This window comes from Schistocerca gregaria, chromosome 3 (assembly GCF_023897955.1).
Source record: "Schistocerca gregaria isolate iqSchGreg1 chromosome 3, iqSchGreg1.2, whole genome shotgun sequence".
Classification (NCBI taxonomy): domain Eukaryota; kingdom Metazoa; phylum Arthropoda; class Insecta; order Orthoptera; family Acrididae; genus Schistocerca; species Schistocerca gregaria.
Window position 1 is genome coordinate 566,309,763 of NC_064922.1, and position 13,958 is coordinate 566,323,720.

General features: G+C 43.5%; 1 protein-coding gene across 3 annotated transcripts in view; it reads right to left on the reverse strand.

Moving 5' to 3' along the window:
- LOC126353816 (lateral signaling target protein 2-like) overlaps positions 1–13,958 on the reverse strand; it is a 296,323-nt gene that overhangs the window by 69,566 nt on the left and 212,799 nt on the right. For all 3 annotated transcript variants that reach the window (XM_050002931.1, XM_050002929.1, XM_050002930.1), the window contains exon 2: positions 11,135–11,281. In XM_050002931.1, coding sequence (XP_049858888.1) covers positions 11,135–11,281 — 147 coding nt within the window. The remainder of the gene's footprint in view (positions 1–11,134; positions 11,282–13,958) is intronic.

Here is a 13,958-nt window from a genome sequence, read left to right on the forward strand (position 1 = left end):
ATTTTATACATGAGTATTACTAACTGCGTGTCTGTTGCTGTTAGAACTGCTATGGGTGTTTCATACATTGCTCCACAGTGACCCCACATCATAATCACTATTTCAAAGCTCAGGAGATTCCAGCCTAAAAACAGAATTATTTCACCAGCAAATGTAAATGTTCAATGGCTCGGTTACCATTCCTTTGACACATGGAAAATTCAAGTAAAATGTTGTGAAATGAGACAAGAAGAATTTTCAACTCCAGGCTCTGTGACTTGGATGTTGTGGTCAAAAATCTGCAAGAAAGTACCTTATGTCAGATGGTTAAAAGAGAGATGGGACCCAAGCTGCTAAAACTATACCTGATCACTGAAGGATTCACCACAAAATTTCATAATCGGCACATTTACAATGGGGTGAGGAAAAAAGAATACTGTATGATTAGAGGGCTTATTAGATGAGAGAGAGAGAGAGAGAGAGAGAGAGAGAGAGAGAGAGAGAGAGAGAGAGAGAGAGAGAGAGAGAGAGAGTTTTGGGGGGGGGGGGCACTCAGGACACACACTACAGTGAGAGGTACTCCCCTCACATCCACTCCTTGACACTGAATGTTGAGATCAATTATATTTTGTTATGAAATCCAATTACTCTCAGGAAACTTATGACTTTATTAGCTAGACAGGTTGTACATTTGTCTCAGATCACTCGGCAGGGCACATAATGAGAGAATATGAGCTATCATGAAATTATACCACAGCTGCATTGGGGGCGGGGGATTGCCCTCTTGATGTGAAAGGGTCTCATGTGAATGTCTAGTGTGGCCAAAACATAGTCAGCATGGTACAATGGCATCTTCATGAAAGGCTTGGAGGGAAGTATGCCACATATTAGTGGTCCCTTTGATCACCCTCAATTTATTGAGTGCAGTGGTAGCCTTCCATTCTGTATCCCGTGTTTTAAAATTTGATGTCGCAGTTCCAATTTTTGGTCTCTACCCAGTTCTAATTTCTCTCCTATAGTTGCTTCTTTAGCTAACTTGTCAGCTAGTTCAATTCCCAGATTGCTCCTGTGGCTCAGTTCCAGATGAATGTTACGGTGGTTCAGGAGTTTTGCAGATCAATTAATAGGTCTTGGGTCTCGGTAATCGAAAGATTTCTGGGGTACTACTGAGATATGCATGCCTTGGGGGAGAAGGGGGAGGGGGCGGGGGTTGCTGAGAGGGGGGACACTGTACACGACAGGTGGAGATCCTTGCAGAGCCATCAGTAATATCCCAGCTGGTCTACCCAAATTTTTGGAGATTAGTAAATGGTCTGAACTGATCATTCTAAAATAGTGCTAAGTAAAATGGATGGGTAGCAACTGACCCTCAGTGGTGAGATACCAGCTTCCACCTGCAGGCTGTCTATGGGGTTCACACGGAAGGCCCCAGTTGCCAGATGGACACAACTGAGGCGGACAGGGCCTAAAAATCTCAGCACTGATTGTGCTCACAAACCTAAGGCAAAGTATCCTTAGTCCAGGCAGGATGAATCAAAGCTTTGTAGAGCAATAGGAGAACTGCACAGTCTGTGCACAGGAGATACTGCAGAGAAAACAGGAGGGGGGGGGGGGGGGTGGGGTAACCATGTTAAGTTATTGTCAAATAAAACGCCTAAAAATTTTAAACTTTCAATTACTTCCAGTAACGGATAACTGAGGTAAAGTTCTGGGTGAGGATGCGAGTCCCAAGCCAACAAAACAGCACGAGGCATGTGTTTTTGTGGGAGAAAATTACCATCTAAGATTCAGTGCCCCGATATTTAAAAAATACCATGATTGGCACTTGATACATCGAAAAAAAGTATCAATATATTGCCATAAAAAATACTGATGTGCCAGCCTATTAAAATATCACCTGCACATTGTTAATACAGTGCTGGTTGTAGAGCTGCGTATTGATTTATTATTACATATTCTGTAGATCAACAAGCTAAAAGCCTTCTTATTACATCAGAATTTCCCATCAGATGGGTCTGCACACTGCAAAGACCAATCCTGTCACTTAGATTTTTTTTTTCATCATTTTCAACAACTATTTTTGAAGAATGCTGATGTGAAGAAATAGCACACTAGTTGTGTTAAAACTTGTTTTTTATGCAAATAGCGTGGTATTTCTTCACACCAGAAATCTTGTTATTCCATTCACAATGCCACCCAAGTGTAATTGGACTACTAGTCTGTGCCACCTATGCTAGCCTCACATAGTCCAAGAGAAAGGCTGGATGTGTTGAAAGCTCAAAAAATAGTAAGACTCATCCCACAGTGAAAGTAAAATGGTAAAATGATGTTCTACTATAATTTCAAAAGAACAGTTTCAAGCATATACTGAAAATATAATGTAAAATGAAAATATTGGCACTTGGTACTGCCTTTACAATATCAATATTTTGGGGAATGAGATGTTGCCAATTCACATCGAAAATTTTTTTTTGGAAATGTATTAATATATCTATATTGATATTTTATCAACAGGCTTACTCCGTGGTGGGCAATAATGTAGTGCTATAATACAAGCATAGGTCATCCATATACAGTGACAGTGAGAATCTACAATTCACTGCAGTCACGGTGACATATACGGTAATGGCAAAGTGTGTTTCCCTCAGGACTGATCCAGGATGGACATCACTTTCCTGCACATAATACTGGCTGCTGAAGGTTGATACCCAGAAATGGAACAGCAGAAGGGATAGGAAATTCTGTACAAAAATTGCTAAACAGTTCTAGAAGCCCCACTCATGCAGTGTATGTGAGGGCACAATCTGGTACCGTACACCTGCTGCAGATCGAAGGACACAATGATGAGGTGCTGGCGAAGCATGGAAGCATTGCACACTGCAGATTCCAGATGAATCAGTTGGGCTGCAGTGGATCAGAGTGCCCAACAGACACTCTGAAACTGCAATAAATATTCTCTGGCTTCCAGGCACCAGCACAGTCATCGATTGACCATTCTTATGAATAATTTGCGCAGTCCACAAGTAAGACACGTTCCACATCATTACGAAGTGTCGTATTCATGATCTATGGAACAAGTATTAATCTAATCTAATCTAATCTAATCTAGAGAGATAGCTCAACAATTCGTCAAATTTCAAATCTTTTCCCACTTTCAGGTTAGGAATAATAATACCCTCCACCACTGGGGAGAGAAGCTTCTCTTCCCACCAAATATGATGGAAAAAGCTGAGGATGTGTCTTACGCTGTCTTTGCTAGAGTGTCTAAGCATCTGATTGTGGATTTTATCATGTCAGGGGATTGTATGTCGACACTCTTTACAATCACTGTGGAACTCCTATTCACTAAATAGAAGACTAATTGATTGAAGGTCCTGTACACACAACTAGATCAGGAAATCAGAAAACTGGTAGTTACTGCGTGTGGACATTACGGCAATGGCCACAAGACCAATACAGATGTCACCACTGAGGAAGATGCCATGAACTACTGTGAATGATGTGCAGTTGCAAATGTGGCAGAAATTAGTCTGTACTTGAGGCGATGGGTGTGGGCTCCCATAGATGATGCATGCTGTTTCCAACAACACCACATCCACTTTTCAATTAAAAACCAGGCCTACACATAAGTCTCTTGAATGCTATAAAACTTTTGTAGAAGGATGGTGTTTATGTTACTGAAAGGTGCTTCGACACTTGATGATAGCTACAGTGATTTCTTCATACCACATGGGACGCATTTCTGGTGTGGAGCACCTAAAGACTAAGATAATGTTGCTCCTGCAATGTATAATCATGTAAATAGTATCTTGCACCTCTCCTTCAATACACTCCTCATGATTGGCTTCAAAGTTGCTTGCCACTTGCTTTTTCAAAGTGACCAACGTGGCACATATTCCACTGAGCCGTGATTTGAAACAAAATGAGTGATAGTAAAGTGGTCATTGACACACAGGTTGTCATGGTCGTACTACCAGATTAAGGGTGAGATTCTCAGGTTGCACACTGAAATTTCTATGGTTCAGTATGTTACATGGGCTGTTCCGAAATGTGTTGCTGTTCCAGTGTAAAGTAGGAAGACTTCCATTTCTGAACTAATATACTCTATTAATTGGACACTGCTACATGAATTTTGACAACCACAGTGAGGCTTGTAGACAATGAAGTCCCCCAATAGAAGGAAGGGCGGAGGCAGCTGTTCCATTACCTCCATCAGCTGGCAATATGTTATATGAGTGTCTGGGGGTAGACAGATATTACATACTAAATGACTAGTGGACACCAATAGCCACAGCTTCCAATACAGTGTTTATTGGCACCTGCTCAATGAAGTTGTCACGAGCCTATGAGTGTACAGACTCATCTAGATACCCTCTGAGTGTTAACATTGTTTTTACTGTAGGATCTGCAATTTTTAACAGCAGGAAGTAAGGTTTCTAAAAATGTCTCCTGGAGTGCCACAAAAACACACAGAATTTGGTATACCCTTCAATTTTTCCGTTCTTGCTCCTCTAAGGTTTCGATTCCTATGAGGATTTTCCTATCTTGACTTCTGGGAAAAAGAGACCCATTCTTTTCTATGACCCACAGCTTGTGGCTTTTTCAGCCCCTTATTGGCAGTAGACTTCTGGTCCACATCATCCTGGAAGGGAGGGAGGGGCCACCTTAGCAGGCATCCTCCTGCCTGGTGATACTGGGGAGTATGAGGCATCTCCAGCTGCACTGATAAGAGTGGTTATTGACAGGGAGCTGATGTCCCCCCCCCCCCCCCCCCCCCCCCCCCCCCTCTCTCTCTCTCTCTCTCTCTCTCTCTCTCTCTCTCTCTCTCTCTCTCTCTGTGTGTGTGTGTGTGTGTGTGTGTGTGTGTGTGTGTGTGTGTGTGTGTGTGTGTGTGTGTGTGTGTGTGTGCGTGTTTTAATGTTTATGGGCATGCAATGGTGAGATTACACTTATTACAAGAAATGAATGGGAATAAAATGGCTAAAATTTTTCTCACATTGAGGAGGTAACCTATAAAATGACACTCACTCCCATCTCACTGATGCTGACCCACATTATCACTATCTCATATGACTTAAGACAATGGAGATAGAATTACAACATAAGTAAAACGACAGAGGAGCTATATGCAAGGCACAGAGAAATGTGACTGACTGACTGACCACTTATAAACAACATGGGTGAGCCAGTCACTCACTCTTAGCACATTAAGAGGATCTCCCTAAAGTCTTAGGAAACATGTTGAATAAATCACAAAACTTCACAATGGGCACCACATTCATTTGAGTCACATAAAATAGAGAGCACATTTGTTGGCATGGCCATGGCCTTGAACATATTTTCTGTCTCACCGTAAGGGATGTGCTTCATAATTTTAAGTTCTTGTATCTTTCATTCTTCAAGATAAACGCTGCAGTTCCTACTCCAGACAGGGTGATCCCAAGAGTAATTCACACACTTCAAAGGAGGTGAATAAGCAACTCCTTTTTGGACGCACTTACTTCATTTGCCACGAGTGGTTTCTCCCTTACAACCAACAGTAGTATGAAACAGCACATTCAGTTGGGTGACGTAAGGCTGCATGATTAGGTGAAGGAAACCTGCCTTGACATTCCCTGGGAGTTTCATGCTGTTAGAAAGTAAGTAGAAATGAGCCTCGCTTCACCAGATCACTATCCACCCTTGTCATTATACTATGGACATCAACAATGCCTTAATTTCATCCTTGGGAACGTCAACCAGATCTCTACACGTCAAAATGTATTTGCTGTAGTTAAAGGTGGTACAGATCTCAATCTCAGTGGCATATTCCCCCATTCTTTTGTTGCTATTTGGGAACTTGAGCTTTCAACCAACAGTGTCCATTTTGCAACCACTTAACAGATTTTAATGTACACGCAATCCGATTCAAACCCTCTTGAATGTAAAAAATTGCAACTTTTTCAAAGCTACCCTATTTCCTTTTAAGTAACAAAAACACATTCTACCTAGCAGCATGCATTCTGTTACTATACACCCTGGAACTCTGAGATATTCCTGAATCAAGAGGACTTACTACAAGAGCCCTCTTATTAGACTGGTTCGTAGAACCTATTAGCAGTATTCTTTGGTTTTCAAGAAGGAGAAGAAAATGCAAGATTAAAAAGCACTTTATTTTAAGAAAAGGTGTTAATGACTCCATGCAATCAATGTGACGTCAAACTTTGTAAACATTGTGTGAATACCACACTGCCACAGGGGCACAAACTGGTGAATTAGCAGTGTGGTCCCTGCACTGTCAGGGAGCTATAACCATGAGGATATATCATGACACTTCTCTCCAGGTGCACGAGATCATAGCACAAGGTATGTAGATTATCCATCATGTAAGGTGTTCTCCTCCAAATAGCCCACACTTCTGTGAAATTTAGAAAAGTAGAGGTCAAACCATAAAAGTGGACTTAAGTCAAAGAACACTCCTCTGAGACCCTGCTTCTGACAGGCAAGGAATTACTGCAAGTCTATTCTAGCCCTCGACATCACGGGGGTAATGTTCACTGGAGAAAGCTAGAATTAGTGGTTACCTTAAGCAGCCACTATGGCATAAATGTCTGAACTATTATCTAGTTTGTCAATTAATAGCCACTGGATATCGGCATATGAAGTCATCACATACTGTTATTTCTTATGAGTAATATCATCATCATCATCATCATCATCATCATCATCATCATCATCATCATCATCATCTAGCATATTTAATGTACACCGATGAGCTAAAACATTATGACCACTGGCCACGGAGGTTGGACGCCACCTGGTGACATTGTAGGCATGTGATGCACTATGAAAAGTACGTAAGCACAGCAGAGGCAGATGGAGGGAATTACCATAGCAAAGGTATGGGCTGCAAATGAGGAAATCCACTGAGATAAGTGACTTTGTCAAAGGACAGATTATTATACACGGTAATGCAAGCCCTGTGAATGAGTATGTCGAAAAGGGCGAAGCTGGTTGAATGTTCACATGCTACTGTTGTGAGCATCTACAGATAGAGGTACGAGGACAGTGAAACTAACACTAGGCACTAAATTGTTAGACATCCATGACTCTTCACAGAACGTAGGGTTCGGAATCTTGTCTACTCTGTGAAGTCGGATAGATGGTGAGCTGTAGCATCTCTCCCAAAAGAACACAATTCTAGTGCTCACACAAGTATTTCAGAGGACACTGTTCATCATACCTTGTTCAACATGGAGCTCCGCAACAGATCACCCCTCCATGTTCACATGTTGACCCAATGACACTGTCAATTACAATTGCAGTAGGCACGGGACCATCAGGAGTCGACCGTCAATCAATGGAAACGTGTCGGCTCTTCGGGTGTACCACATTTTTGCTACACTAGGTCAATGGTCATTTCTGTAAACGCCCTCATCAAGGTAAACAGAGGCTTGAAAAATGCACTGCACAGTGGACGCACCCTGGTGGGAGCAGAATTTCGCTGTGGGAGACATTGTCATGCGTTTGCATGGGGCCTGTATTAGTAATCGAACACATGCTGCAGCTGCAAACTACCTGCATACCTTCATGTTTTATGTCTTCCCCAATGGTGATGTCATCTTTGTAGCAGTATAAATGTCCATGTCTTGGAGCTGGGATCGTGCTACAGTGATTTAAGGAACATTATAGGGAACCCATGTTGATGTCTTTGAGACCAAATTCGCCTGATATATATCCTACAAAACCCATCAATCATTATCAGGTGCCACCACTGCGTACCCATATCAGCGACCCCTTATTTTCGCTAAGTACATCATCTGTGCGTAGACATTTAAAGCTACATACTTCCACAAACCTATCAACAAACTGCCAGATCCGTGATACACAAAATCAGTGATGTATTTCATTCCGAATATGGACAAACAGGCTTTTAAGCTGGTGGTCACAATGTTTTGGCTCATCAGTGTATATTGTAAAAGAGCAACTCACGACAACTGTGTAACAGTCAACATAGACTGATGGGGGAAAAAATGCAACAGGAAAAATAATTAATGTAGAGTAATGAAAATTCGTGAATACATTTGTCTAGGTAACATGTTTAAGTGATTAATATTGTCAGATCACAGGTTAATGTAAGCGTGAGGTAAGCCATTGCAAATGTGAAATGCTCTTACATTAACAACCAGTGTAAAAACCAGAATGTTGAATACAAGCATGCCAACGTGTGTGCATTGTGTTGTACATGTGCTGGATGTCAGTTTATGTTATGAGTCCCAAGCCTGTCCCTCCCATGTGGTCGGTTGATACAGGGACGGTCAATGTTGGTAGTGGATGATGATCAAGTTGTTGCCCAATGACGTCCCATTTGTACTCGATTGGAGACGGATTTCGTGATCGGACAGGCCAAGTCAACGTGTCGACACTCTACAAACCATGTTGGGATACAAGAGCAGTATGTTGGCGAGCATTATACTGTTGGAAAAGACTCCTCGAATGCTTTTGAAGAATGGCTGCACAACATGTTGAATTATCAGATTGACGTACATATTTGCAGTCAGGGTGTGTGAGGTAACTTGCACCCCCCCCCCTCCACCCTAACTCCAGTATGTCTAGGACAGAGACAGACTGACTGTAGGCCCTCAACTGGCCTCCTAACCGCCACGTGGCGATCACTGGCACTGAGGCAGAACCAGCTTTCATGAGAAAAGGCAACAGATCTCCACCCTACTTGACACCACTGAAGTTGCAAATGGCGGTGGTTTTTAGTCATTGGAATGCATGCTACAAGGCGGCTGAGTAGGAACTGTCCTTGAAGTAACTGATTTGTAACAGTTTGTTGTGACACTGTGGTGCAAACTGCTGTTCAAATTGCTGCTGCAGAGGCAGTACAACGCAGCAGACCCATACACGAAAATGATTGTATTCCCTCTTGGTGCTGGCCGGTGTGGCTGAGCGGTTCTAGGCGCTTCAGTATGGAACCGCACGACCACTATGGTCGCAGGTTCGAATCCTGCCTCGGGCATGAATGTGTGTGATGTCCTTAGATTAGTTAGGTTTAAGTAGTTCTAAGTTCTAGGGGACTGATGACCTCAGATGTTGAGTCCCATAGTGCTCAGAGCCATTTGAGTCATTCCCTCTTGGTAGTGCCTCTTGGACGTCCAGAACCCGGTCTCCTTGCGACCATACATTCTCCTGGCCACTACTGCCAGCAATCACATACAATGGCAACATCCCTGCCAAGTGTTTCTGCAATATCCCAGAGGGTAAGAAGTCCAACTTCTCGTAGACCTATTACACTACCTCATTCGAACTCAGTGAGGTGTTGATAAATGGCGTCTATGTCGCCTTAAAGTCTTTCTTTACTAGTACCTACTCACCACGTCTAATCTCGGAGGTAACTAACTTCCACGACCGGTACAGCATGCATTTAAAGCGAACCTGACTGGCATCCTGACAGTGACACTGTTAGCGCCACTCTTCTGCGACTGTCACGAAATCTGAATGAACATCGTCTTTCAGTTGGAGAAACCCGCCAACCAACTTTTGTTTGTGTCGCACAACTCCTTCACGGTACTGCGATTTTTTTCCCGCCAGTGTACACAGCCCAAAATAAGTAGTACACCTGGAGAGACAGGGCCGATTTTGATCCGTTGACGGCATATGCCGCATGGGAGAGAATGAATGTACTGATAATGGTTCTGACGACGTCCAACAACAGACAGCGCACTGGCATAGCTACCAGAGCAACATCTGTGTCTATCCTCTAATAAATAATCCTCACAGCCAGAAGGCTCCATGTGGTGCAAAAGTATGAAATAAGCAGGCAACTACGTCACAAAGACGCATTCGGCTCCCTTCAGCCAACCAAGCGAGTTTGAAAGATGTCAAACAGTTGCCTTCCAAGTGGCGGAACGGTCCTTTCGGAAAATTGCCACGCAAGTTGGACGTGATGCGTCAACTGTGCAACAATACTGGTAACAGTGGTCACGTGCACATTCCCACACCTGTAAACGTGGTTGTGGACGTTCACACAGCACAGAAGGCCGCCAGGATCGTCGTATTGTAAGGGCAGCAGTGGCAGATCGTAATGCTACCACAGCACGGGAATTACGGCTTGTGAGCCAAGACGTGTCAAGACGAACTGTTGCGAGCCGGTTATTAACAGCACGGCTACCGGCACTCATACCTCCAATCTGTCTTCTACTCACGCTACAGCATCGACGTACACAGCTCGACTGTTGCCGTCAGAGGATGGTGCACCGTTGTCTTCAGCGAAGAAAGCAGTCTGCTGCACACACCTGATCGTCGTTTGCGCGTACGACGAAGACCTGGTGAGCGATGTCTCGTGGAGTGCTTTCGTCCATGATACAATTGCCCGACCCCAGGCATAATGGTCTGGGGTGCGATAAGCTACAACTCTCTTATATTTTTGGTGTCCCTGGACGGGGCGCTAACCAGCGCTCGGCATGTGCTGAACGTTGTTACATCCGTTCTTTTGTCGTTCTTGCAACACAATGGTGATGTGTTGTTCCAACAGGATCATGCTCGCCCACACACTATCCGTGCAACCCAACATGCTCAGAAGGCGTGCAGCAATTTGCTTGACCAGCACAATATCCGGACTTGTCTCCAAACGAACACGTGTGGGATACGATGGGACGAGAAGTGGCTAGTGCGACTCGTCAACCAACAACTCTTACAGAACTGTGTGAACGGGTCGAACAGACGTGGCATAAGGTATCCCGACACAGTATTCGCCATCTTTACGACCTACTAGATGCCAGAACCAGCGCCTGCATTGCGGACAATTGAGACTACACCGCGTTCTAATGTGAGTGTTGCTGCTTAAGTCGATTCCTAGTATCTCAGAATCGCTTATGCTATTGATCTTTAAATGTCATGATTTCGTGTACTCCATATGCACTGTTGCAGCAATAAATATTGATTAAATCGGAAATCTCTAAAAGGGTGCACTTCTTTCCGGCAATGTATGAACAATTAATATTCTGGATTTTACAGCTACACAGTACTGAAAACAAAAGACGACTTTCAATGTGTTATCTTGCCCACCAAAATATTACTACACCTAAAATGCTTATCAAGCCAAATCTTTTGTTCTTTTCCAAAAATGTGTTCCGTGACACTATAAGGGGATTTCGTGCAAAATACAGACCTTGTGCTGGCATTGTCTTAGGTGGTTAACAAGTGCCAGACAACGCTCCTGATCTTTCCTTCCATCAAAACTATCCAGCTCTGCAGCCACCACATTCAATGCTTCATCAGCGTAGAAGAACTGTGCCAACAGTGATGGATCATCCTTCTGCAAGACACAAAGAAATTTTCTCTCAAACAGTGTCACTGTAAGCATATAAACTACAATTTGAATATTTAGAAAGTACCTGATTAATCAATGTGCAACTTAAAAAGTAGAAGTGTATAAAGAGCACAGAACTGTAAGGTTTCCGTTATAAATGATAGTTAATAATTAAGTAAAATAACACTGAGCTTGGAAAAGATTTTTTATATTCACAAATGTGAGGTCAAGCAATGTTCGGAAGATACTCCCACACTGGCCGAGTAAAAAAAACCAGTAGCACTCACAGTAAGGAATAATGAAGTAGTCATTTGTAATTATGAACTCTTCTTCTACATAATTATTATTAATTAACACAACACAGCTAGGGTTAATTACAAGAAAGAATGTAGTTCTCCGGACTGCAATTTTGACGGTGAATTGTGCGTCTTAAACCAGACTGTGAGGTCTGAATAGCTGGCTGCTTATTAGTTGGGAGGGGCCTTTAGAAAATCTGTTTTGTGCTTCTTCCATGAGCTCCATTTACTTGCCCTACAAGCTGAAATAATGGAAAACAATTATCTTTGAGGGCAATTTGTAAAGTCACTTCATAACTTAGGCTGCCTTACGAAAATTTAATATCTCCTCTCCTAATAATAAACAATACACGGAATGACCAACACCGTACTCAGTTATTGCACTGCACAATAAATTTAAATGTGCAATATATTTATTACAGATTTATAATTCTCAGAATAAGTTACATAATACTGTGGTTTTATTCGAGTCACTTTGTTCTACCCATTTTTATTAACTTGGAAAAAATTTCTCAAAGTGGCGGGAGTAATTAACATATGAAATTTCATGTGACGAACTGATAGTGATCTGCTCCTCATGTATGCAGTTTCTGATCATTTTTTGCTTCCTAATACCAACTTTTTCTTTCTAATGTTCACAAGAAAATTTTCCATTACAAACGTCAAAACAAGTGGACAAGTGGATAATCAGAAATGGGTTTCGGGAGGGGAGTTGGAGACGAAAAAACATAAAAAGGAGAAAAGTGTTGTCAATGGTTATTACTGCTGCTTTTAATCACATTTATGTTCGTGACTCTAGTATAAGGTTTGTTTTCCAATCACACGTCTGATCTCCTCTAATCTCAGTTTTTACTACTGTTTGCAATTTTTTTATTATTTGTAAAAGTAAATACAGCAGGAGTGCAGTTACCTCAACATACTTTCTCACTTTTAAGGTTAACTGCATTCAATACACAAAAGTAAAAGAGTGTAATGGTTGATTGAGAGAGAGAGACCTAACTGCGAGGTCATCGGTCCCTTGTTCCCGGTAAAATAATTACACAAGGGGAAGAAAGAAAAAAAAGGAGACGTACAGCACAATAACAGGAGAAAGGGAGAACCAGAAGAACGACAGAAAGACAACCAACACTACTATGGGCAAAAAACGAAAACCAGAGAGAGAAGCAAGAAACATGGTGAAGTGGTAGAAACAAGAGAGCAGATGACCGTGGCTGGCCGACCATGAGAATAAAAAGGAAAAGCCAGCCACTCTGAGACACATTAAAACATTCACCATAAAAGCATTAGAGTGCAAAACACAACGAGACAAAGGACATGCGCTGAAACTTATATAGAACGATAAAACCCACAGGCACGTATAAAACTTGAAACTAAATTAGCCGATGAGGCGTTGTCAGCTAAAATTAATGGCAACGAGTCTGGTAACTGAAGAGTCCGTCGCGGGGCAGCCAGAGGAGGACAGCTCAGCAAGATACGGGCCGTTGTCAGCCGGGCGCCGCACAGACACCGAGGCGGGCCATCGCGGCGCAGGGGGTAGCCGCGTGTCACCCAAACGTGGCCACTGTGGAGCCGGCAGAGAACCACAGAGTCCCTGTGAGAGGCCGGCATGGAGGACTGCCACACGCAGTTTGCTGTGCGTGCTGAGGTTATGCCATTTTGTCTCCCAAAGCCGCAAAAACCTTGCGGGGTAGTACTGAGCGCAGGACAGTTGCAGAGAAGCCGATCTCCATACGCGGCTTTCGCATAGCCTGTTTGGTCAGCCTGTCGGCAAGTTTGTTGCCTGGGATTCCGACGTGACCTGGGGTTCACACAAACACCACTGAACGACTGGACCGTTCCACGGCATAGACGGACGCCTGAATGGTCGCTACCAAAGGATGACGAGGGTAGCATTGGTCGATAGCTTGTAGGCTGCTCAAGGAGTCCTTACACACAAGAAACGACTGCCCAGGGCATGAACGGATGTGCTCAAGAGCACGAGAGCCACCAGCTCAGCCGTGAAAAGACTGCTGCCATTGGGCAAAGAATGCTGTTCAATATGTCCTCCATGGACATACGCGAAGCCGGCGTAGCGTCAGCCATCGAGCCGTCGGTGCAAACCACTTCGTGGCCTTGGTACATGTCAACAATCAAGAGGAAGTGGCAGCAGAGAGCCGCAGGGTTAACTCAGTCCTTAGGGCCATGACGAAGGTCCAGACGAAGCCGGGGCCTAGGTGTACACCATGGAGGTGTACGTGAATAGGCCTCAAGTATAGGTGTACAGGCAAGGACTCTAGTTCGGAAAGAAGGGGGTCAGACACGAACAGCAATTGGAAGCCCTGACCTCGTCCGCCGATACAGGGGATGAACCGCCGTGGGTGGGAAAACGAGACAGTGATTCGGGTGCG